A 25,588-nucleotide genomic window follows, 5' to 3' on the forward strand; every position below is an offset into this window, starting at 1 on the left:
ATGAAAATTTCTAAAATACAAAGCTTCAAACTCTATTGACATACCAAATGCAGGGATTCCAATCATCAGAACCAAAAATGCAAATGCCTTTTTTATGAAATTTGCTTCTATAGAAAGCCTCAAGCTCCTATGTACCACATGCAGCAAATAGTTCCATATTCTAAATAAAAACTTCTTTCAAAATAGTAATAGGAAGAGCAAACTTGGTCAAAGCAAGATACATTATTCAAGATTGTAAATTGAAAGCTAAACCTGATGCTCCATCATGAGATTCCTTATCTTGACAGGGAAGATGAGAGATAAAAGAATCAGAAAAAGCTTTTCTAGATGGCTCGGTAATCCAATCAGTAGCAGGGGATTTTCTGTAGAAGGTCAAACAAATTAGGTCCATATCTTGTCGATCCGTTGTAATAACCAGCGGAACATCTCCTCCCTGGCTCTGTCCACTGTTTAAAGCATTTATGTTGGTTGTCATATTCATTGCAACTGATTTCTCAGGAGACATCTCATGTTCCAATTCCCTGGAGGATCGACCTTCCTTGCCACTCTTCACATTCAACTTGTCACGCCCAACAGCAGTTTGATGACAGCTTGAAGCAGCAGCATTTGTTGGCTCCAATCTCTCGGCAGCAAATGTGTTATCCTCAAAATCAGACTTCAGTAATAGAACCCTGGGTTCTTGACTGTTCTGAGAATGGCCGATAGCAGCTGCAGAATCAGGACCGCCAGGCATAGAAAGTGAGGATCTTGTCACATAAGAAGGACCTGTGGATAAGAAGTTCCCAGATAGAGTGGTCACTCCACTACCATAGCTATTATCACTTTTATGAGAAGTAAAATTTCCATAATCTGCTGTACTACCAACCAAGGAGCTGCCACTCCTAGACAAAATGGGGAGTTTTCCAGGAGAGTCATCACCAGTTGCTTTCACATCATAAACCTCCTGAAGCGAAGCAGCAAATGGAGGAAAGCTAAGAGACACACAAGGCCTCTTGTTAGGCTCATCAATAGGAAACACTTGAAAATCTAAATTTCTTGGGAAGATATTATCTTTTCGTTTCATTTCTGAAAGGGACTTTTCTAGCCCCTGAGAGCTACATTCAAGAGACTCAACTCGGTGGTGTCGCTTTCTCCTCATCAAGTCCCGCACAGAGCACACAACCAGTGGAGCAGTCTCATTCCCATCACAAATATCAGTCTTCACATTTTTTATTGAAGAATGTTCATGTTCTCCCATATATCCAGACAAAGGACTGGTAGTGATGGGGCCTTTGGTATCAGTACAGAAACTTTCATCCTTTAACTTTTCGTTTGTGGAAAAAGGTAAAGAACCCCACAACAATTTTTTCCTTTTGTGCTTATGATTAAAGCTTGAGTGAGCATCCTCCACTACCTTTTTCCCACTAAGAGTATCCTCCAAGAATACCTGCTGTTCACAAGCCTCATCAAAATTTCTCTTGCACTCAGTTGCATAAAAATCTTCAGTTGATCGGGCAGGGGGAGTAAACATATCATCGCCAGCACCATCCACTTGGGGAATAAAATCTCCAGATGAAAGGTTGGGACAGCGGCTATTTTTAGTAAAATCAGCTCTCTCCTTTATATCCTTAAAGTCAACAAAATCATCAACTGAATCAAGAATGTCCTGGCACTCCTTTTGAGATTCACTCTCATAATCCATATTAGCTTTCTCCAAAACTTCCTCAATTCTGGTTGCGGGCAAAAATGGACTCAAAATGGTATCACGCAGAAGTTCATCATCAGAATTTATGTCATCTGCTGCCTGAGAAGTGGCAAGCCACTTTAGAAGACCCAAGGCGTCCTTATCTGCAACCTGAAAAACATATATAATTCAAATTAGACATAAAAGACTAAAGTAAGAATGTAAATACTATTCTTGGCACACCTCCTATCAGCTCAGGCTTTTTGGGGAATTTGTAAAGTAACATAGACAAGCATGGAACAAAAGACAAGACAATCGAGCTGACTCATACAATCCTCATTGCATATCAAAAGTCTTATGCATGCTCCAATATTAGTTACAATAATCCAAATTTAACAGTTATGTTGAAACAAATCTTTGAATAAGTTGTGAATTGAATCTATAATTGTTGTCGAAAGTTTGCAAATAAACACGGAATTGGGTACTTGATGAAACCAGTTTTGTTGTAGTCAAAGTCAAAAGGAAGTGAAAATTTTATTAAATAACGTGGGGCCATTTGAAAAGATTCCAAAGCACCCTAGAAGAACTTCACGAATTTAACACAAACCCGTGCAGTAAAGTAACACAAAAGTAATTTTCAATTAATAACCCAATATATTTTTACGGCAATCATAAGAAGCAGGTAATTGAGTTGCTTCCAAAGGTGTAGGCATAGAATCCCATACACTATGAGTTGCTTCCAAAGGTGTAGGCATAGAATCCATACACTATGATGACACTGTTGGAGTTTTTTTTTTTTTCTTTAATAAAAGAATATATGTAAGGAAAAATAAACAATTCATTACCCAAAAAGAAAGGCCAAAAGCAGATATTCAAACGGCCACAGTATATTAATCATGCCCTCTAAAGATCTTGAAGCAAAACACAGTGAATGTAGCAAACAACATGCAAAATAGTATTCCTTAAAAAGAATAGAATAGTGAATAAGTAAAGGAAATATAAACAACACATGACATATTGCTAGATAGAAAAGCAAACGAATGAATGCTTTCAGCTGGGGGCTTAAACACAAGAGAAAGAAAAGGCAGTACAATTGAAGAACAAACAAAATAGAAGCAGAGTTAAAAGAGACCCGATTGCACAAATAGAAATTATAGACAAATTAAAACACTCCTATACCAACCACACAAATGTATACAGCACAAAAATTAGAATCTAATTGATCAGTCAAATGCAATACCAGGAGAGAGAAAGAAGAAAAGAAACAAAAAAAAAACGGAAAAGAAATTCAATGCACAAGTGAAGCAATTTTGTAATTCCACTACAATAAAATAGACAAGCGTTCGGAACTGTGAAACAGGGCAAAGATAAGCAACACCATGAAAAAGCCCACACATACAGGTTGAAGAAAGAAATTGTTGGAAATGGAATATTCGGTAGTAAATATACCGAATCATAGGGCTGTAAATAGGAAGATTGTTACAGGCTGTAAATAGGAAGATTTAGTCAAACTAGAATAAAGGGTAATTAGTTAGGGTGATTTGCGTTTATGTACCTTCCTAGAATAGTGAAGATTTTGAGGAAGAATAATCTTCTATTTTCTCATTGAATTAATCGGTAACCATTACACACTTATATACACGATTTACATAACTAACAAGGGTAACAAATCCCTAAAAATAAGGGATAGGAAACTTTCCTCCTAAACCTAAGGAATCAGAATAGGAGAATCCAGATTCTATAAACCCCTAATTTCCTTCTATGAATAAATCTAAATATGACAACTTTGAGGGAAATTCCACATCTCTTCTTTATCTTTTACCTTCAGTGTGAAATATACACGGCTTTAGATTAATAAAAAGATTTGAAAAGAAAGTTTGGAGTAATTTTGTAGGCTTTTATTTTGGTTTATTCTTCTTTTTACCTTAATTTTGGGCTTTACCCCATCTCCACATGTTTCGTTCTGTCGTGGTGAACTGGATCCTTTGCAATACTAATAGTAGCCTGATTATCGCACTTAAGTGTCACTGACTTCTCAAACTCCAACCCCAAACTCGGTCATAACTCTCCTGATCCATATTCCTTCACAAATCGTTACTGCTAAGGCTCTTAGTTCAGCCTCTGCACTGCTTTTGGAAATCACAGTCTGTGTCTTGCTTCTCCATGTTACAAGATTCCCCCAGACTAAAGAGCAATACCCTGTGGTCGACCTTCTGTCTACCTGGCTTCCTGCCCAGTCTGCATTAGAGTATAGAGCTATATTTCTGCAACCGTTTTTCTTAAACAACAACCCTTTTCTAGGGATCATCTTTAGATACCTAAGAATTCTGTACACAGCTTCCATGTGTTCCTCCATCGGATGGTTCATAAACTGACTTACGACACTTACTGCGAAACCAATGTCAGGCCTAGTATGGGAGAGATAAATGAGCTTCCCTACTAGACGTTGATATCTTCCTTTGTCCACTGGGAGTCCTTCCTCTTTACGCCCTAACTTTTTTGCAGAGTCCATAGGGGTGCTTGCAGGTTCACATCCTAGCATACCAGTTTCTTTGAGTAAATCCAGGGTGTATTTGCGCTGAGAGACAACTATTCCCCTTTTTGATCGAGCCACTTCCATGCCTAGAAAGTACCGTAGAGGACCAAGATCTTTTACCTCAAATTCATTAGCCAAGGATCGTTTGATTTTCAGTAACTCCTCGTAATCTCCGGTTACGATAATGTCATCAACGTACACGATGAGAATGGCTCTGTTCTTGAGAGAGCGCTTTACAAAGAGCGTGTGATCCGCTTGACATTGAATAAATCCTTGTTCTTTTACGGATCTTGAGAATCTACCAAACCACGCTTGTGGGGATTGTTTAAGCCCATACAGAGACTTCAATAACCTGCACACCTTATTGTTGTTGTTGCTTATTCGCAGCCCCGAAGGAACTTCCATGTAGACCTCCTCTTCGAGATCTCCGTTAAGAAAGGCGTTCTTTATATCAAGTTGATGAAGTTTCCAGTCCAAATTCGCTGCATGAGAGGAGTATTCGAATGGTGTAAAGCTTTGCAACAGGAGCAAAGGTCTCCTGGTAATCAACACCATAGGATTGAGTAAAGCCCCTTGCTACTAACCGAGCCTTAAGCCTTTCAATGCTTCCATCTGCCTTGTGCTTCACAGTAAAGACCCATTTACAACTCACATTTTTCTTTCCTGGCGGGAGTTCAGTAATAGTCCAAGTTCCATTCTTTTCCAAGGCCATAATCTCCTCTTGGACAGCCTGTTTCCATCCTGGGTGACTCAGAGCCTCTAGAATGTTTGCTGGAATTTGAACATTATCCAGCCCTGAAGTAAAGGCTCAATAGGATGGAGAGAGACCTGCATATGATATATAATTCTTGATTGGATGTTGAGTACAGGTTCGAGTATCTTTCCTTAAGGCGATAGGTAGTCTCGAATCATCTAGAGTCTGAGTCTCATGTGATCCTTTTTGTTCTGGCTCATTTCCACCTCCTGTGCTAGTTTCAGCAGTCATTGGGTCCGGTTCAGATTCTTGGACAAGTATGAGATGTGCCAAGTTCTCAATCTCCCCCTAAGGTTGTTTTTTCCTCCTGGTGTATACCTGAAGTTCTTTAGTTACTGGCAGAGGACGGGGCAGACTCAAGGAAGGAATATTAGGATTAGCCGAAGCTTCAAGGACTGGACTGAATGGAGACGTTTCTGGCTGATTTGATGGTACATGGACTGGACTGGACATAGGGCTAGACTCGGCATTTTGTGGCTGTATATTTGAGCTCATTCCAGGTTGTTCTAGCAAGGAATCCCAACTCCAAAGCTGAAGTTCTTTCTGATGACTCTCCCCCTGAATTTCAATTTTGGAGAAATAATGAGTTTTTTCAAAAAATGTCGCATCCATTGTGTCATAGACTCTTCTTATTTTGGGACAAAAACACTTATAACCTTTCTTATTTGTGAAATAACCAATAAAGGCGCATTTGATGGATTTTGGATCAAGCTTACTCCTGTTTTGGGGGTATACATGGACGAATGCAAAACATCCAAAAATTTTGAAAGGAAGATCGGAGGAAAGAACACGAGCATGAAGGAAGATGTTAATGAGGGCTTGACGTGGTGTACCAAATTTTAGAACACGGGATGGCATCCTATTAATGAGATATGCAGAGATAAGAATGGCTTCCCCCCAAAGATACTTTGGAACACCAGTGGAAAATGTGAGGGATCGAGCTACTTCTAACAAGTGACGATTTTTCCTCTCAGCCACTCCAATTTGTTGGGGTGTATTGACAAATGAACTTATTTGCATAATCCCCTGTCGGGACAGGTAGTTGCCTAGAACTGAGGAGAAATATTCCCTAGCATTGTCAGATTTAAGAATCTGGATTTTAGTACTGAACTGTGTTTGGATCATGGAGTTAAATGCTTTGAATATTCTATCAACTTCTGACTTTTCTTTCATAAGAAAAACCCAAGTGAGTCGTGTATGATCATCCACAAAAGTCACAAACCATTGTGCCCCAGTGATGTTTTTTTTCGAGCAGGTCCCCAAATATCACTGTGAATCAACGCAAATGGTTGTGATGGACAGTAGGGCACACTTGGATAAATAGAACGAGTGTATTTTGCAAGTTGACAAATCTCACAGTTAAAAAATTTTGAACTTTTATTGATGAATAAATGCGGGAATAACCTTTCGAGATACATAAAGTTTGGATGACCCAACCGATAGTGCCATAACATGACTTCACTATCTTTATTGACACTGGAATTAAAGACAGACTTAGGACTGAAGTTATTGACTGACTAACTCGTAGGAAGGTTTCTGCTCCCAACTAAAGCTTATCCAAGTTGAGGTATCTTGAAGAGATAGAGTCCCGAGCACATCTCAGCACTGCCAATCCTCTTCCTCGAACCCAATTCCTGAAAAACAAACATTTGGGAGAAATTTAGTAACACAATGATGATCACGAGTCAACTTACTGATGGACATTAAGTTGCAATCGAGTTTAGGGACATGAAGCACTGATTTGAGGATGATTTCGGGTGAGAGTCGAATGGATCCAATCCTGGCCACCGTAGACAAGGAACCATCGGCAATGCGTACTGTGAGATTGGTAGTACTCGGTTGATATGCATGAAAGAGAGACCCATCTCCCGTCATATGGTCCGATGCTCCTGAGTCAACAATCCAATGTCTTGAATGTTTAGCACACACAAGGAATGCAGATTGTGAATTACCTGCTTGTGCGTGCATGCTCGCGGATGGGGCAGGAGCAGCGTGCTGCGAGAGGGTACTGCTTAGAATCTTTTGGAGCGCTTCAAGTTGTTCCTTGGTGAAGGGACTTGACTCGGCGGTGACTGGCTTTTCTTCGGCTGTGGTGGCTGAATTTGCACGGCTGTCTCTGTCAAAACCTGATTTTGATGGTTTCTAGTATGCAGGTTTGCCGTGTATCTTCCAACACGTGTCCTTGGTGTGGCCAGGTTTAGCACAGTGATCGCACCATGCTCTTCCCTTCCTTTGTTGTCGAGAATCCTGCTGATTTGGAGGACGTAAGCCACGGACAGCGAGGGCAGATCCTTCCAACGTTGGAGATGAATGTTGACCACCCATCATGACTTTTTTCCTGCTTTCCTCAAGGCGAACTTCAGAAAAGGCATCTCAAAGACTCAGAAGAGGCTTAGTTCCCATCACCCTGCCTCTAACTTCATCTAGGTTCTTGTTTAAACCCAGTAGAAACTTAAATGTCCTCTTCTGCTCCACTATTTTTCGATACAGGACAGTGTCTTCAGGGCACTTCCATCCGTGGCTTTCAAACATGTCTAGTTGCTGCCAATGACGGGTGAGTGTGTTGAAGTATTGTGTCACTATGAGGTCTCCCTGCCGTAGATCGTGAAGGATGGACTCAATTGCGAATAACTCCGATGTATTTTCATAACTAGAGTAAGTCTCTCTTACTGCTTCCCAAATTTCTTGTGCAGTCTCATAGAGAAGAAAATTCTCATCAATATCAACATTCATTGAATTGATGAGCCAAGACATAATCATATGATTTTCGGCCTTCCACTTTTTGTAGCTTGGATCATCATCCTTCTTCGGAATTGGAATCTCCCCTGTTAGATAATCATCTTTCCCTCAGCCACAGATGAACATCCGGACTGATTGAGACCATTGGAGGAAGTTTTGCCTATTGAGTTTGTGGCTAGTGATCAGGGGTGAAAGATTTTCAGGATTTCCGGAATTTCCCAGAATGTCCAGAGTTTGAAAAAACAGATGTTTGATCGGAATGAGAAGGAACTTCAGAGGTAGAGCTGGTTGTTTCGGAAGCCATGGCTGTGCTTGGCTATGAGGGACGGCTGGGAATGGCGGCTAGGGTTTTTTTCAGAAAACCGAGCTCTGATACCATGAAGATTTTGAGGAAGAATAATCTTCTATTTTCTCATTGAATTAATCGCTAACCATTACACACTTATATACACGATTTACATAACTAACAAGGGTAACAAATCCCTGAAAATAAGGGATAGGAAACTTTCCTCCTAAACCTAAGGAATCAGAATAGGAGAATCCGGATTCTCTAAACCCCTAATTTCCTTCTATGAATAAATCTAAATATGACAACTTTGAGGGAAATTCCACAAATAGTCTTATAGTTTCTGTATTTATATGTACTCTGTAAAACCTCACAATTGTGCATTAAAGATAATTCTTTCATATCTCTCATATTTGCTCGTATAGTATCAAAGCGGGAGGTCTTGAGTTCAAACTTCCATAATTTCACTCTTTATTCTCATTTAAATTGTCATCATGTGTTGGGTCTTTAATATATCTCATGCTTAAATATTCACGTGTTGGGCTTTTCAATTAATTTACTCACACGATTGCGTATTGTCCAGCCCACACTTGAGGGTGAGGGTTAAAGTATAAAAATATTATTGGGCCGCCTCCTATCAGCTTAAGCTTTTGAGATGGACACCCCTAGCCGCCAACCCCTATTCGAAAACTAGAAATTCCCTTCTTCAATCATTCCCTTCTTCAACCATGTCTGACACTACTGAGTCAACAAACATACCAGTAAACCAGCCAACTCCTTCCCAAACTCAAGAAAATCCTGGCAGGCTCCATGTTTCTAATCACGACTCTCACTCTATTCAAATCACTACCAATTGAATGGAGAAAATTTTTTACGCTGGTCACAGTCTATTAGAATGTATATTCGTGGCAAAGGGAAGATCGGTTATCTGACTAGGGAGAAGAAAGAACCGGCTGCTACCGATCCATCCTATCCTACTTGGGACGCTGAGAAATCTATGGTAATGACATGGCTGGGGAATTTTATGGAGGAGGATATCAGGTCGAACTACATGTGTTATCACACTGCCAAGGAGCTTTGGGACAATATCAACCAAATGTACTCAGATTTGGGAAATCAGTCCCAAGTGTTTGAATTAACGCTGAAACTCGGAGAAATCCGCCAAGGTGAGGATAGTGTTACAAAGTATTTTAACTGACTGAACCGTTTGTGGTAGGATTTAGACTTATTCAGCGACTATGAATGGAAATCTACTGAGGACTGTAATCACTATAGAAAAACCGTGGAAGATAACCGGATCTTCAAATTCTTGATTGGTTTAAATGTGAAATTTAATGAGGTTAGGGCAAGGATCATCGGGCGACAACCCCTGCCCTCTCTTGGAGAAGTTTTTTCTAAAGTTCATCGAGAGAAGAGTTGTCGCCTAGTCATGCTTGGTAAGAAGGTCTCTAGATACTCTGGGAATAGTTGAGAACTCTGCCCTTACTACGGCCAAAGCCTATATCAGCCGTGACACTGCAAGGAAACCAGATGAGAAGACCCGTGTATGGTGTGACTATTGCAATAAGCCACGACATACTCGTGAGACTTGCTGGAAGATCCACGGTTTACCAGCGAATTGGAAGGGGAAACATGAGGGGAGATTCACCCGTAAACCTACTGCACATGAGGCCGAGCCTGTTCCTTTCAGCAAAGAGCAGGTTGATCATATTCTAAAGCTGCTAAAATCCAACTCTGAATTATCTAGTCATTTACTCTCATATTCTACTCCTTGGATCATTGATTTAGGAGCTTCCAATCATATGACTAGTTTACCTAATCTGTTTCAAAGTTATATTCCTTATTCTGGTCATGAAAAATCCGTATAGCTAATGGGTCCTTTTCTCCAATTGCTAGCAAAGGTTTAATACACTTGTCTAAAACCTTATCTCTAAAATATGTCCTTCATGTACCAAAACTTGCTTGTAACTTATTGTCAGTTAGTAAATTATCAAAAGACTCTAATTGTTGTGTCATCTTTTTTGAATCTCATTGTGTGTTCCAGGACTAGAATTCGGGAAAGAAGATTGGCAGTGCTAAGATGATAGATGGTCTCTACTATTTTGAAAAGGACAACTCTAAGAGTAAAAAAGCTCAAGGTCTTAGTAGTATTAGTTCTATTCCTATAAAGGATAAAATAATGCTCTGGCACTATAGGCTAGGACACCCTAGTTTTCCTTATCTTAAGAAATTGTTTCCTATGTTATTTAAAGGTTTGGATTGTTCTCAATTCTATTGTGAAAACTGCATTTTATCAATGAGCCATAGAACTTTTTATCCTTTAAGGTTTTATCAAGCTTCAAAACCATTTTACTTAATTCATAGTGATGTTTGGGGTCCTTTAAGGATCAAAATGATTTCTGGAAAAAGATGGTTTGTAACCTTCATTGATGACCATACTCGTTTATGTTGGGTTTACCTAATGAGTGAAAAATTTGAAGTTGAATATTTGTTCAAAAATTTCTATGCAATGATTGAAACCCAGTTTCAAACTAAAATTGGAATTCTTCACAGTGATAATGGCACCGAATATTATTAAGAAATACTTGGGAATTTTTTAAAGGAAAAAGGAATTCATCAACAATCTAGTTATGTTGATACACCCCAACAAAATGGAATTTCCGAGCGAAAGAACAAACATTTACTTGAAGTTTCACATGCCATTATGTTTTCAATGAATGTTCCAAAATTTCTTTGGGGAGACGTTGTTTTAACGGCATGCTACTTAATTAATAGAATGCCTACTCGTGTCCTAAATTATAGTTCACCTCTTGGGTGTCTAAAAAATATTTTTCCTGAAACTCGTATTGAGTCAAACTTACTTACCCCTTAAAGTGTTTGACTGTACTGCTTATGTTCATTTATCTAATAAAGGGCAGTCAAAATTACATCCAAGGGCTGAAAAGTGTGTTTTTATTGGCTATGCTCCAAATAAAAAAGGTTATAAGTGTTTTAATCCTGCTACGAGGATTTGTTACTTTAGATGTTTCTTTCATCAAAAATCAACCATATTTTCAAAAGAATTTTCTTCAGGGGGAGAAACAAAGCATGGAAGAAAATTTTTGGGATGTCATTCCAGACCTTTTGGCGAAACTTGTGGAGTCTGAACCTAATCAAGGAACAAACTTAAATCTTTTTGAAAGGAATGCTACTAATCCTAGTACTATTTTGCCAGCCATTGTTGAATCTTCGATAGGGGGAGAAATACCACCAACCAATCCTAAGGGACGCAATTATGAGCTTCTTGTTTACTCTAGGAGAAAGAATCATCAAAAGGGTAGAGAACCTACTAATCCCTTGGTTCTGAATCAATCAGATGACCCGAGTAATGAGCCTATGAACACACCAGGTAAAATTGAATCCTTCTCAACCTGATAATTCATCAGTTTTACCTACGAAAGTTCCTCTTGAATTCTTTGAAGATCTTGATGTTCCTGTAGCTATTAGGAAAGGCACACGCTATTGTACTAATCATCCAATCGCTAAATATTTGTCTTATGATAAACCCTCTCAGTCTCATAGAGCCTTTACATCCAAAATCTCTAATCTGTTTGTTACAAGAAATATTCAAGAAGCACTTGATGATCCAAAATGGAAATTTGCAGTAATGGAAGAGATGAATGCTCTACGCAAAAATGAAACATGGGAGATTGTAGAGTTACCTAGGGACCAAAAACTGTAGGTTGTCAATGGGCGTTTACAGTAAAGTGCAAGGCCGATGGTAGCATAGAGAGATACTAAGCGAGACTTGTAGCCAAAGGTTACTCAGACCTACAGTATTGATTACCAAGAGACTTTTGCTCCTATAGCTAAAATTAACTCTATCCGTGTATTATCATCTCTTGCAGTAAATTTAAACTGGTCCTTACATCAGTTAGACGTGAAGAACGCCTTCCTTAATGGAGACTTGGAAGAAGAAGTGTTCATGTGTCTACCACCAGGCTTTGAAAGTTTCTTTGGCCAAGATAAAGTCTATAGACTTAAGAAGTCCATGTCCGGTCTCAAGCAGTCCCCTATGGTTTGATCGGTTTGGAAGGGCTGTAAAGAGTTATGGTCTTCATCAAAGTCAAGCAGACCATACCAAATTCTATAAGCACTCGGAGAAAAGGAACATTATTGCTCTAATTGTTTATGTAGATGACATAATTTTAATAGGTGATGATCTTGAAGAACTGGCAAGGTTGGAGAAAAGACTAGCAGAAGACTTCGAGATTAAGGACCTAGGAACACTAAAATACTTCCTCGGCATGGAGTTTGCAAGATCAAAGGAAATATATCCTTGATTTACTTAGTGAAACAGGTCTTCTGGGATGCGAAGCTGCTGAAACACCTGTTGAAGCTAATCTAAAACTTTATCCTGCTAAGGCCGAAGATGTGATTGAAAGAGAGAAGTTTCAACGATTAGTAGGAAGACTCATTTATTTGTCACACACTCGTCCTAATATAACTTTTGCGGTTAGCATGGTGAGTAAGTTCATGCACTCTCCAGGACATGAGCACTTTGATGCAGTTAAAAAAATCCTAAGATACCTAAAAGGAACACCAAGAAAAGGTTTGATGTTCAAAAAACGTGCCAAGATACAGGTTGAAGTCTTTACAGATGCTGATTGGGCAGAAAGCGTTTATGATAGACGATCAACTTCAGGATACTACACCTTTGTTGGAGGAAATCTTGTTTCCTAGCAAAGCAAAAAGCAAAGTGTGGTGGCACGAAGTAGTGTTGAGGCAGAGTTTAGATCACTAGCACATGGAATTTGTGAAATCATGTGGATAAAGAGACTATTGGAAGATTTGAAGATTTCAATAACATTGCCCAAGAAAGTTTACTATGACAACAAGGCTGCCATTTCGATTGCCCACAATCCAGTCTACATGACAGGACTAAGCATATTGAAGTAGACAAGCACTTCATTAAGAAAAAACTTGAGAGTGGTCTAATTTGTATTCCCTATGTTCCAACTACACATCAAACTGAGGACATACTCACTAAAGGACTTCACAAGAGGCAGTTTCTTAATAGGCAAGCTAGCTATAGAAGATATCTACAAGCCAGCTTGAGGGGGAGTGTTGGAAATGGAATATTCAGCAGTAAATATACCGAATCATAGGGCTGTAAATAGGAAGATTTAGTCAAACTAGAATAAAGGGTAATTAGTTAGGGTGATTTGCGTTTATGTACCTTCCTAGAATAGTCTTATAGTTTCTGTATTTATATGTACTCTGTAAAAACCTCACAATTGTGCAGTAAAGATAATTCTTTCATATCTCTCATATTTGCTCATAGAAATGCATAAAAATATGATTGATTACCTTCTTATCTAAAGCTTCAATCATTTGAGATGCTGGAAGTTCACCGTTAAATGAGAATTTAACATTGGCATCCCTCTCTGCAGAGGGGATTGCACCATCTTCCTCCTGTGAAGATAAAGATCCAACTACGCGTCGTTCTTTAAGGCACTCTGAAGATTCTCCGTCATCATTATTCAGGACATGGGCAAATCTAACCGCATTTGCCTCATTTGGTGACGTCATCAGCTGTACAGATGTTACATCTTTCTCTAACGGAGTCAAACACAAAGGACTTTCTGCTTCATTATGCAATTCATTATGCAAGTCAACAAATTTGTTCATAAACTCTGGACCAAGTGAGAGAGTTCTTAAAACATCTTCTGGCAGTGGTTTGCTAGGATCAGAAGGTATTTCCAGCTCATGCATACCAGTTCTTTCATACTCCTCCTAAAATACCCAAAACACAAAAACAATGTCAGAAAATTGTAAGACATAATCCAACACATCTTAGTAGCGACATGAATGACGGGTATACCTCCCAAATTGGTACAAGTGACTGGACCATTTTCACGTCCGTACGAGTTTGTGATAAGGATGTGTACATTTTAAACTGCTGATTAAGAATCTCTACAAAACCATAAATAATCTATTACTTTAACCCAAAAAAAAAGTAACCTAGGCAGATGTAGTAAGGAGTAGTGACAGAAGCTAGACAAACCATCTACTGTAGCATCCCCCTCAAGTTGACAAAGACTTTGACATTTAATAGAGTTGATCTCTGGATTTGACGAAACATCAAAATCGCTAGGAGAAGGCCACATCCAGTCAGCTGGAACCGTGGAAGATATCCAAACATATGAATCAAAAGATGGGCTACCACTTACATCTGCCTAATGCAAAGTAGAGGAAACAGAATTCAAACCATTACAGAAACAAAAATCATTCCGTTCAAATTCCAAAAATCCTAACCAAAAGCAAGAATATTGATAAATTTATCAAAAACCATCCAGTATAGGCAAGTGATAATATTGACCTCAGAATCCGTTGGCGCGCATGTGAAGGGATCCATGCCCTTTTTAGCTTGTTCAGTGTTAATAGATTTCTTCGGCAAGAAAGCATCTGGTACAGGATGACGAAACTTCATTTTAGACAGATGTATATGACCCATCCCATATAAGTTGTAGTCCACCTAAGAAATGAAAAGCTCCCATCATAAGAAAGAGGTAAAAAGCAACAACAGCAATCAGACAAGAAAATGAAGAAAAAAAAAAAGAAAGAAGTAATAGCAACAGAATGTTAGATACCAAAAGTCCCACATGAAAATGATTATAAGACAAATAGTGGGTTTATAAGCCCTTGGGTTCCCTCCCCTTGCAAGCCGGTGTTGCAAGGGTGAGTTCTACCTAATGGGTTTGTAACACAGAACTAATGTAATCATAATAGGAATAATTCCTGATTAATAACAAATTCAAGAACTGATTATTTAGCTAATCCAGACAACACAGAAACCATATTAAGTTCTTACAGTCTTACAGAAAGCATAAAAATCCAAATGAATGCTTCATTTCACTGGAAGCTATTTACCAGAAATTGAAGAATAAACGGAATGTGTGCTTCATGTGGTTGTAAACATTTATCAAGAACGCCACCACTCTGAAAAGAAAGTATTACTATAATTAAAAAAAAAAAAAAAAATAGCTCTACGAACCAGAATAAGCTCCACCGATAATGACTTAAAAAAAAAAACACATACACACACAAACATAGGATGAGGATCTCAACATTTAAGGTCAGCATAGAATAACCGCTAGGCAAAGCATGCAACTGCAGTTCTAAATTGTTCTTATCAAAGGTAAAAAATAAATAAATAAATAAATTCCATACTCGGAAACATAAATAAGTAAAGGCAAACCAAAGACAAAATATATGTACTCCTGTAAACTCTAACTTTATGGTTTCTTCTAAAACGAGCGAACAAAGTACTAAAGGGGGGCCCTACCCATCCGAAATGAATCTGAAATGATATGTTGTCTAAAAGAATATAACTAAAGGAATTATAGATATCCACAACATAGCAGCATGGTTAGCAACAAAGGAATACAAGTGAGATGGTATTCAAGATCTATACCAGAAGGAGATTAGCAGCACGAGAGACATCATGGGGGTAGTAGCTTATATTTTGTCAAGGTACTCGAAAATTCTATTTTGGACCATAAAAGAGTAAGGGACAAAAGAAAAGGATACAAGAATATCTTCACAAAGAGCTCCTCTGATGAATGATAACCATAAAATTTTCTTGCTCGGACAAGGCTGCAACCATGAACATGTTGCCGTTTCGAGCTTGTCTTACTTTTATGCTGGAAGATTTCAAGCATTGTACTTTAGCATCCAAAATTTGCATAGCAAAAGAACAAAGAGCATAGAAAACAAATACAAGAGTAAGAGGAGAACTCAATCTGATGCAAGGAGGCATTCCTACCTTTAAGGCTTTCTCCATGGCGAGAGATATTTCATGCGCGTATGCATCACCTATGCAACCAAAAAATAGTAGAAACCCTAAATTATTTTGTGCCCCGAAAGACGCGTATGCCCCGAAAGAAGAGAAGAAGAAGAAGAAGAAGAAGAAGCAAATTTGCAAGTCCCTCTGACAAAAACATCTATTTCAATCTTCATTTAGACATTAGCTCAGACATGAAAGATGCTACTGCTATATACCTTCTTCCTGAGAGTGAATATCGGCACATGGCACATACAGATATGGAAAAACCTACCCAACAAAAAAACAAAAAACAAAAAACAAAAAATCAATAATTATAAATAATTAGCACAAAGAACACCAAAGAATTATTTTTTACCGCTGCCACAAAGGCGTATTCCACAAGGAACAGAAATCATACGTGCAAATCAACCATGGAAATTGAGGGGAAAAAAAATAGAAAAATTTTAACGCTTATATCAAAACATTTGAAAAATGTGACCGCAAAAATCTAATATCAAAATATTAAATAACAGTGAAATGAAAAAGGTAGAAAGTAAGCTTACTCGATGGACGTGCAAGCAAGTTTTCTGACCAGCAGGAGTCGAGCCGTATATTCTTATAACAGGAACCTCATTCACTTTCCCGCCTAATAAAAAAAGATTCAAAAAGGAAATCAGACTTTCAAAGATAAAGGCCCCCATTTATTTCACTAATTCGAGTTTTTAATTCTAGATTTTTAGAGTAAAAAACTATCAGAAAACGTCACATTTAACTTTTTCTGCTACAGTTAAAAATTTTAAGAAAATATCACATCTTAACTCGAATTGAAAACTCGAATCCGCGGAGCGAATAAACCGTAAAATCAAAATTTTCGAATTACAGGAATTTTGGCACCGTTAATTTATGAAAAAAAAAAAATCAACAAAATCAACCCATTTTGCAGACAATAAACAATCAAATTCCAGAAACTAGACTAACCCTTGGGGCCGGCTCAACCCCTAGGCAACTTAAGCAATTGCCTAGGGCCCCACATTTTTAGGTACTGATTAAGGTCCCACTTTTTTGGAACTTGAAACCACAATAACCTATTTTTTAGGCATTATAAGATTATAAATTTAAAAAATCTTTTAATTATGCATTAAAAGACCTTGTTTTTAGAGATTTCAAACGTCCAAAATGGAGCATAAATCATCCAAAAAACCAGAGAAAATATTAGGAGAAGTACTCTTGAAACGTTCTCTAACTTCAAACAACTTTAAAAAAAATAAAATAAAATAAAATAAAATAAAAAAACCGAATTATTAAATGGTTTAAATAGCACACTTCAAATAGCACCATTTAGATAAACAAAAGACTTTTTTTTTTTCAAATATAAACAGACGACGCTTTCTTAAGTAGAAAATTAAGGATAATCTTATTTTTTTTTATTTTAAAGAATAGTACTTTCATCTATTTTTACTAAAAAAAAAAAACAGAAAACTATTTTAGATTATCTAGGTTGAACAAGTTTTAAATTATTTGTGCATAAAACTTTTTTCTCCCAGACTAAACATTTTCTCTTGCTCATTTCTTATTAATTTATTAATTACTATTACTTAAATTTCTTTGTAGATATTTTATAACTATTTAATTGAATTCATTTCAAATATTTTAATTATTTTTTAATAAAATATGAAGATGTAATCGATGTTTTATTAATTTTTGAACCCCACACCCACCCCCCAATTTTTGCTTAAGGCCCCAAAATTCCTTGAGCCGGCCCTAACCCTAAACGCAAACTGAAAACGAAGAAGAAAATCACTATTCAAGCAAAATCATGGTAACCAAACAGAGCTCAAGTAGTAGTGTGGGGTACCGTGGAAGCTACTGTAGGAGATGTCGAGGCCTGGAATCGGCGCCGCCATGTAGTGGTCGACGGCGACGATGCGGAGGCTGAAGGTCAGCGATTCCGCCATGGGGCTTTGCACGAATTTACAGAAATGCCCCTGGAGGACGACGGATTTGCTTGACGCTTATGAGGGTAAAAAATGAGAGACCATCTGATTCTTTTGGAGGGAAGGCAACGAACTTGTTTGGCGCAAACAAGAAAAAGACGGCTTTTTATTTTGGGTTTTTCCGAAAGGAAAACTTGCTCCGTACTCTTTTTCGAGTTTGTCACTTTGGTCCACAAGGTTTATGAAAATTACAACACTCGTCCGTTCCTGGTCTCCTTGTTCTGCAAGAGCAAGTGCAATGGAATGGAGTTGGACCATGGGCTTCTGCTTTAGATTTTGTTAAAGGTACCTGTTAAAATATTTTATAATTACCAAGGAAAACAAACTGAATTGTCAATTTTGTGATTCTACATAATCTACCAATAAAATGGATAAAACAGCTTTAAAATTAGAAAAATAACATTTTACTTACCACGGGTTAAATTTTAAAAGCCCATTAAAATTCAATAGACAAGTAATGGTTCTCTCAAAGAAACCATGAATATATAAGATGCAAGAGAAAGCATGTTTTTATCAAAAATAAATTAAAAACAAATATTTTATGATCAAAGGTGCAGACATAAACGAAAGCATAAGAAACAACTAGTTTATGGATGAGGAGAATTCTATTAATACCCTACTGATAGGACTTTTTTTAGAGAGCGTTACATTTGTATCTGGTTTCATTAGTTTTACATCATTTTTTTTATTTGATTTTCAACAAATATAGAAGTAGGAGTACTTATAATGAGAAAAAATAAAAATAAAAATCTTTACATAAGTTATAAAGCAGTGATTGCCTTACAATAAAAAAAAAGATATGTAAGTACCTTTTACCGTCCTGTCCCGGTGGATTCATGTTCACCTGAGTATAAAGCCACCAAAAGTTCTTACAAGCCAGTTGGGTCTCCTCGAAATAACGACATATCCAGTGATAAGCCCAATCACTAGTCCACATCCATATCCAATTGCTACTGCTTTCCAGCCGAAACCAAAACCATACCCTGACTCTGATTCTTGGCTATGGTACCTCGACAATGGGGGCCCACATAGTCCCAAATTTCCCTCAAAAGACGAATTTAGGAATGTGCTAAATTGTCTCTCTTGTGGTATTGGGCCGGTGAGTTGGTTTTTAGAGAGATTAAGGGTGGGTTTGGTATTGATTCTAGGAGAGAAAAAGTACTTTTTCACACATCTAAAATCTAATGCGTTGCGGATCATTACCCCAATCATTTGTCCATGTTGATGAGCAACTCCTACACTATGATCTTTATCAATGGCTAAAAAAAGAAATTTTTATGGTAGGGAACTCTACTTTTTCCATACAAGTAGAAACTATTTTCTTGGTTGTTTGATCTATGATTGGTAATAACTAATAATTTTGTATAGAGTGCTATAATTTTTAATATAGATACTCACATATCATATTGTTAAAAATTAATTAAATAGCTAAGACAACAATACCTACTAGTAGAGAAAATGCATGTTCATATTCTAAAAGTTTTTTTTAAGAAAATAAAATAATAAAAAACTTACTAATAATATGCATAAAATCTTCCCTACTGTATAAAATTCATGAGTAAAAATGATGTGATAAGTGTGATTCTCAATACACGTAATACTCCTTAAGTGTCGTTTACCCAAAAAAAAAAAAAAAAGACTCCTCAAGTGTCTCGGTGCTCACTGTGTGGTTCCTCTACGCCTAGGACACTAGAATATCGAACCATGAACGAAGAAAGTCACGAGAGAAAAGTATATTGGCTAGTGATTGTGAGGCCCCAATTCTTGACTGGAGGGGACACCAAAGGGCAGAGGGGATGATATAAGTTGAATATTAGAGGTTCCCATATATTAAATAGAAGTCTCTTTATTAAGTTTTGAAAAAATAAACTATTGAAAAGATTTTGTTTCTGACTATTAAATATTATACATTTTTTAAATTTAATGTGATTTTGATTAAATTTAAGATAAAAAATTAACCTATCAATTGAGAATCCTCAAAAGAAACTCTCGTATTTATTAACTACAGGAAGGAGAAAAAAAAAAGTTTATTGTGCGATCAAAATATTAATGCCATAATTATACTTGGCAGATAGAGATTGTACCTTAGTGCTCTATAGCATTATTCTAAGCAAATAAGCATATAGAATTATTAATGCCCGATTGCGTGGTATTAAAGTCTGGTTCAGTTTGCAGATTTGAGTTCACAATTTAAGTTAAAATGTGATTTTATGTGAAAATTTTTCACTGTAGCAGAAAAAATTATATGTGACTTTTTATGAATGTTTTTAGCTGTAACAAAACTAAAATTAAAAATTATAATTGGTGAAATGAACATGACTTAAAAGATTGAGCTGATTATGATTATGATGATCAATACGATGACGATGACTTTTAAATAGAACGCACACTTTACGTTTCGTAATTTAACATAAAAATCAAACGGGCAATAAATATTTTTTTTTTCAAAGAGAAAATAGTCGAAGTTATACTTAAAAAGGATATAGATTTGAATTTTTACTACTCATTATTGGTTAATACTCTTTTATTATTATATTTATTTGACTAAAAATTTATTAATTAATAATTAGAGATAAAAATCTTGATTCAGACATTTTTAAAGGATATTTATCTACTATTTCTATATTTAAAAGAAAGCATGTTTTAGCCTATGCAAGTTTTTCCATATATTCTTCTGAAAAGTTGAGTCATGAGTGAATTTCATTAGCAGTGGGAAACCCCCAAAAACGGGATGCATGTGAGTGGATATCCGAGTAAACGTCAATGGTGAGACTTCTTGGAAAGTTAAAAGAAAGCGAGTTCTAGCCTGTGCAAGTTTTTCTACGTCAATGGTGAGACTTCTTGGAAAGAGAAACAGTTTGCAGGACGCTTTAATTATTATTGGTCTTAGTTTGACTACTTTATTATTGGTCTTGAGGCTTATAGTATGTTTGTATCGCAATTTCTATACCCTTAAGAGACCTACAAATTACTTAACTCATCAACGGTAAACTCATGCTCATGTTAATTGTGTTTTGTGTGTGTGTGTGTTTTTTTTTTTTTTTTTTGTGTAAGTAGTCTAATAACATGTTAATTGTGTAATTGTGTAATTAATCTAATAACATTAGACTAACTGTGTAATTACATGTTAATCGTGACAGTTAATTGTGTAAGTATTGGGGATAAAATAGATTTGGAGAAAAAAAAATATTTCTCATTCGAGGCAGAGAAAATAAATAGAAATACATGGTGCGTTTAGAACTCATTCCAAAATGATTTTATTTTTTTTATGAAAATGAAAACGAAAACTTCATTTTCATTTTGGGATCATTTCTAAAAATGCGTTTGGTAGTTTTATTCCGAGATTGTTTTCAGTTTAAAAAAACTGAAATTGTGTTTGGTGGTTTAATTTTTAAAAACATATAATAATATTTAAAATAATAATATATTAAATAAATAATAATATTAAGGGTGGTGTTGCTGATAGGATTATGTTAGTAATTAGTAATCAATATAATAAGTGGTTAGTGGTTTATTATTAGGGTTGGTTTATTATGTTTGTTAAGCTAGTTAGTAATAGTATATACGGAAAAGAAAGAGACTAAAGGAGGGATTGATTAGAATAAACTGGGAAAACTCTTGGGAGAGCTAGCAGACCTCTCGAACGTCTGACAATCTATCTTGTAATCAAGTCTAATTCTTGTTTTCAATAATAATCTTTTCTTGGTTCTTATCAAATTGGTATCAGAGCACTTTCTTACACAAAGATTGCTTTCGGAAACGAATATGAAGATTTGGCCACATAACGTAGGAATGATTTCAGATCTTCATATTTCTGGCAGTGGCTCGTCGCAACTAGATTTGGCATGTCAAAACTGACGAATGACCTTAGAGAAAATGCGAAGAGATCTAGAATCGCGTGAGGCCGACGACACTCCGAGCAATTTTTCGCGATCTGGTGCGATATCGCTCAAATCTGAGTCAATCGGCGCCAATCTGAGGGCGAATGAGGATCGGAGGCCAGGGAAGGAGGCATATCTTCTCAGAGAAGAGGCTAGGGTTTTCAGACTTGGAGATGTTGGCCAGAATCGTGGGGAACCGCACAAGGAAGGGCATATTAGACTGCCGAAGGGGAAGGTGGCTGAACGCGAGGAGAACCCGTGCGGCGGAGGGGTCGATCTCGACCAGAATTGACCCAATCTGCGACTGGACTAGCAGATCAACGCCGATTGGGGCTTGGAAAGCCCATATCTGCTACGAGGAGGGCCGATCGACGCCGAATTTAGCCTGGGTGGTGCTCAGGGTTGGCGAGAGTTACAATTCGACCATAATCTTTTGGATCCACGACCTGGAGGTCAGATCGGTGGGGAGCGGTGCCGTGGAGTGTAGATTGGTGATGGGCTGGAGCTGAACTACGACTAGAGGCTGCGCGAAGGAAAAACGGTGGAAAGGGCGCTGACAGACGTGGAAAGGCAGAGATGGGGGCGATTTGACAGTGGGCTGTGGTCAGAGGGGGAGCGGCGGTCTCGCGCGGCAACGTTTGGGGCGCTGGGCTCACAATTTCCGGCGCGGCTAAGGCTGGGCTTGGCGATTTGGCTGCGGTTTGGACTGGGACACATGATTCCGGTGATGTTGAGGCTGTTTCCAGCCGGAATAATAGTGACCCACTCAATTCCGGTGATATTATGTTTAGGACATGGAAGTTTGGCTCAAAACCTTTGGTCGGTAGGGCTGAGTTTTGAAATTCCAGCCAAATGAGGGTTGGGTCACGTGTTTCCGGTGTGGGCAGGTCCAATTCTTGCATGATTGGGTCTAGGCAGCGTAATTTTAACATTATTGGGCTTATTTCTGGCTCAATAGGGGTTGGGCTTAAAAATTTCAAGGAAAATGGGACCAATTTCAACTTGCCTAAGATTGAGGCAATTAATATGCCATTTTCCTCCACCAGTACTTTTGGTTTTCTACTAGAATTTCGATCTGACAGTAACTTGAAATCGCTTTGATATTTCCAGCAGTTTTGAACTTTCTGGAAAATTGCCTGATTCAATTGGAAACCTTAAGTCCTTGACTATCTTGAATCTTGGAGAGTGTAATCTTTCAGGCACCATTCCTTCTTCTATTTCGAACCTTTCTCAACTCCAACGTCTTGATCTGTCAATAAATAGCTTCAACGGTCCGCTTCCAACTAATTTGGGAAACCTAAAAAAGCTCACTGTTCTTTACCTTTATGGCAATGAATTCATAGGTGATTTGCCACGTTTACTTAGAAACCTCACGCAATTGGAGGAGTTACATCTTTCCTACTGTAACTTCGACAGCCAAATTTTGAATTCAGTAACAAACCTCGTGAAGCTGAAAAAATTGCTACTTAGTGATAGTAGTTTCGTTGGTCAAGTTCCCTCTTCGCTTGGAAACTTAACACGACTGGAAGATTTGGAACTTTCATCGAATAGATTTAATGGGGAACTTCCCTCTTCACTTGGAAATCTCACAAAACTGAAGCGCTTTGATCTTTCACAAAATAGTTTTAGCGGTCATATTCCGTTTTCACTTGGAAATCTCATGCAACTAGAAGATCTAGATCTTTCATGGAATAGTTTTAGCGGTGAAATCCCGCCAACCCTTGGAAACCTTAGGCAACTAGGCCTTTTGCGTCTTTCGTACAATGTTTTAACAGGAGACTTTCCATTATCATTGGCGAATCTAAATCGTCTCTCGGTCTTGGATCTTTCTTGTAACCAATTGACAAAGCTCTTTGATCCTTCCAATGCATTGGAGAAACTTGCAGGTCTCACTTCTCTTGACTTGTCAAACAACTCAATTGCCGGAGCCATTCCGTCTTCCTTATTCAGAATACCTCTCTTGGAAGAGCTACGGCTTGACCAAAACCAGCTCACCTCTCTTGAATATGACAACATCTCTTCAAGCTCATTGTGGTCTCTTGATCTTCGTTTTAATAATTTAACCATTGAGTTTAGCATCTTCTCAGAACTTAGCCACCTCTCATGTCTCTATCTGTCGCACAACAACATATCAATGCCAAACGAAGGTGTGAATGTCACTTTTCCCAAATTTAGTGTGTTGGAGTTGTCTTCGTCAAACATAAAGCGGTTTCCAGATTTCCTGAAAACGCAAGATGAATTAGCTCACTTGGATCTTTCCAACAATAAAATTTCAGGCAAAATTCCCAAATGGTTCTGGACAATAGGGAAAAGTTTTATGTCTGAATTGTATCTTTCTGACAATTTTATCGACGGGTGGGAAGAATCCCCTTCAGTTACTCCATGGGAGACATGGCGCTTGTTAGACTTACACGCTAATAACTTAACTGGAGCAGTTGATCCCATACTTTGTAAAATCGGACTCCTTGTTCTTGATCTCTCCAAGAATCGCTTGAATGGTACCGTTCCTCAATGTTTCGGTAACTCAAGTGAACTCGTGGTGCTGCATTTGCAAGATAATAACTTTCATGGAAACTTATCCAATAATATGTTCACAGAATATGGTTGTGAGATATTTAAGGCATTGGATCTTAGCCACAACCATTTGCAAGGCAAGGTTCCACAGTCTTTGATCAAATGTCAAAAGTTGGAACTTCTGAATCTCGGTTACAATCAAATGAGTGATGTGTTTCCTTCATGGCTGCAAAATTTGCCAAACTTGAGGGTTCTTATGTTGGTATCATATAAATTCCATGGTCCTATATGGTCTCCAAACAAACCTTTGGCGTTTGCAGAATTGCAAATTCTCGACCTCTCTTTTAATCATTTTAGTGGACTTTTACCATCGGAGTTCTTTAAGAATTGGACATCCATGGCAAAAGCTCCTTCTGATCAAGAGCCATACACTACTTTTTTAAATACATATTTGCCTGCAATGGGTGGTATCAGTTATGACGAGCCGGTGACGGTGATCGATTTGGGCAACGAACTGGCGTATTCAAAAATTTTACCTATCTTGGTGTGCATTGATCTTTCCAATAATAGATTTCGCGGAGAAATTCCAAGATCTTTAGGTAATCTTCGGTCACTGGTTGCGCTCAACTTGTCAAGCAACAATTTCAGTGGCCCCATTCCATCATCTTTGGGGCAATTGACTGAACTTGAGTCATTGGATCTTTCCACAAACAAGCTCTCAAGTAGAATTCCTCAGGAACTAACCGAGCTCACATTTCTTCAATATCTTAGGCACTGTTCACTTCGCTGATTCGAGTTTAGAATTTGAGTTTTTTTACAGTAAAAAGCTCTCACAAACAATCACAGTTAACTTTTTTATTACAGTAAAAAGTTCTCACATAAAATCATATCTCAACTCGAATTCTAAACTCGAATCAGCAAAGTGAATGGGCCTTAGGCTTAGTTTGGTATTGCTGCGGATTTTAGATTAATTGCTTTTAGCTGTGCTGAAGGAAGAAGTTGCTGTTACAAGAATCAGCTGAGTGTTTGGTAAATTGTAATTATAGTAGCTGTGCTGGTTCTAAAATCAATGTAATAGCGTTTGGTAAATTTTGATGTAGAATTGCTGTGGGTATGTAAAATGACCAAAATAGACATGGTATGAAAGTTAAATATATATAATTGTTTTTAATATTTAGAAATATTTATTTAACTTTAAAAAAACATAATGCTATGATTTTACTTTTTTTAACAATAAATTTATGATAATTAATTCTTTTTTTTTCATGATAATTAATTATAATTCACACAGAGATAGTAATAATAAAGTAATAATAAAGTAATAATAAAGTATATTACAAAAAGAAAAAAGTATACGATTCCTAAATCATTATAAATTGTTTCGTTATACAAAAGTATACAAATTGATTACTCA

The 25,588-nt window shown here is 37.4% G+C and overlaps 2 protein-coding genes across 2 annotated transcripts in view; one reads left to right on the forward strand and one right to left on the reverse strand.

Moving 5' to 3' along the window:
• Positions 1-18,036, reverse strand: part of LOC21390103 (DNA polymerase zeta catalytic subunit) — a 34,635-nt gene extending 16,599 nt beyond the window's left edge. The window contains exons 1-12 of the mRNA XM_024171151.1: positions 17,641-18,036; positions 16,349-16,431; positions 16,022-16,073; positions 15,786-15,835; positions 15,551-15,663; positions 15,435-15,477; positions 14,891-14,959; positions 14,340-14,495; positions 14,025-14,196; positions 13,842-13,933; positions 13,328-13,753; positions 253-1,834 (exon numbers count right to left, since the gene is read on the reverse strand). Of these exons, the coding sequence (XP_024026919.1) occupies positions 253-1,834; positions 13,328-13,753; positions 13,842-13,933; positions 14,025-14,196; positions 14,340-14,495; positions 14,891-14,959; positions 15,435-15,477; positions 15,551-15,663; positions 15,786-15,835; positions 16,022-16,073; positions 16,349-16,431; positions 17,641-17,740 (2,938 nt within the window). The 5' untranslated portion in view covers positions 17,741-18,036. The remainder of the gene's footprint in view (positions 1-252; positions 1,835-13,327; positions 13,754-13,841; positions 13,934-14,024; positions 14,197-14,339; positions 14,496-14,890; positions 14,960-15,434; positions 15,478-15,550; positions 15,664-15,785; positions 15,836-16,021; positions 16,074-16,348; positions 16,432-17,640) is intronic.
• Positions 18,037-21,655: 3,619 nt separating this feature from the next.
• LOC21390104 (receptor-like protein 12) lies at positions 21,656-24,964 on the forward strand. Its single transcript, XM_024171150.1, has 4 exons — positions 21,656-21,895; positions 22,255-22,479; positions 22,619-22,677; positions 22,771-24,964. The coding sequence occupies exons 1-4, from the start codon at positions 21,656-21,658 to the stop codon at positions 24,962-24,964; spliced, it is 2,718 nt and encodes a 905-aa protein (XP_024026918.1).
• Positions 24,965-25,588: the final 624 nt, after the last annotated feature.

This window comes from Morus notabilis, unplaced genomic scaffold, assembly GCF_000414095.1.
Source record: "Morus notabilis unplaced genomic scaffold, ASM41409v2 Scaffold2062, whole genome shotgun sequence".
Lineage (NCBI taxonomy): Eukaryota > Viridiplantae > Streptophyta > Magnoliopsida > Rosales > Moraceae > Morus > Morus notabilis.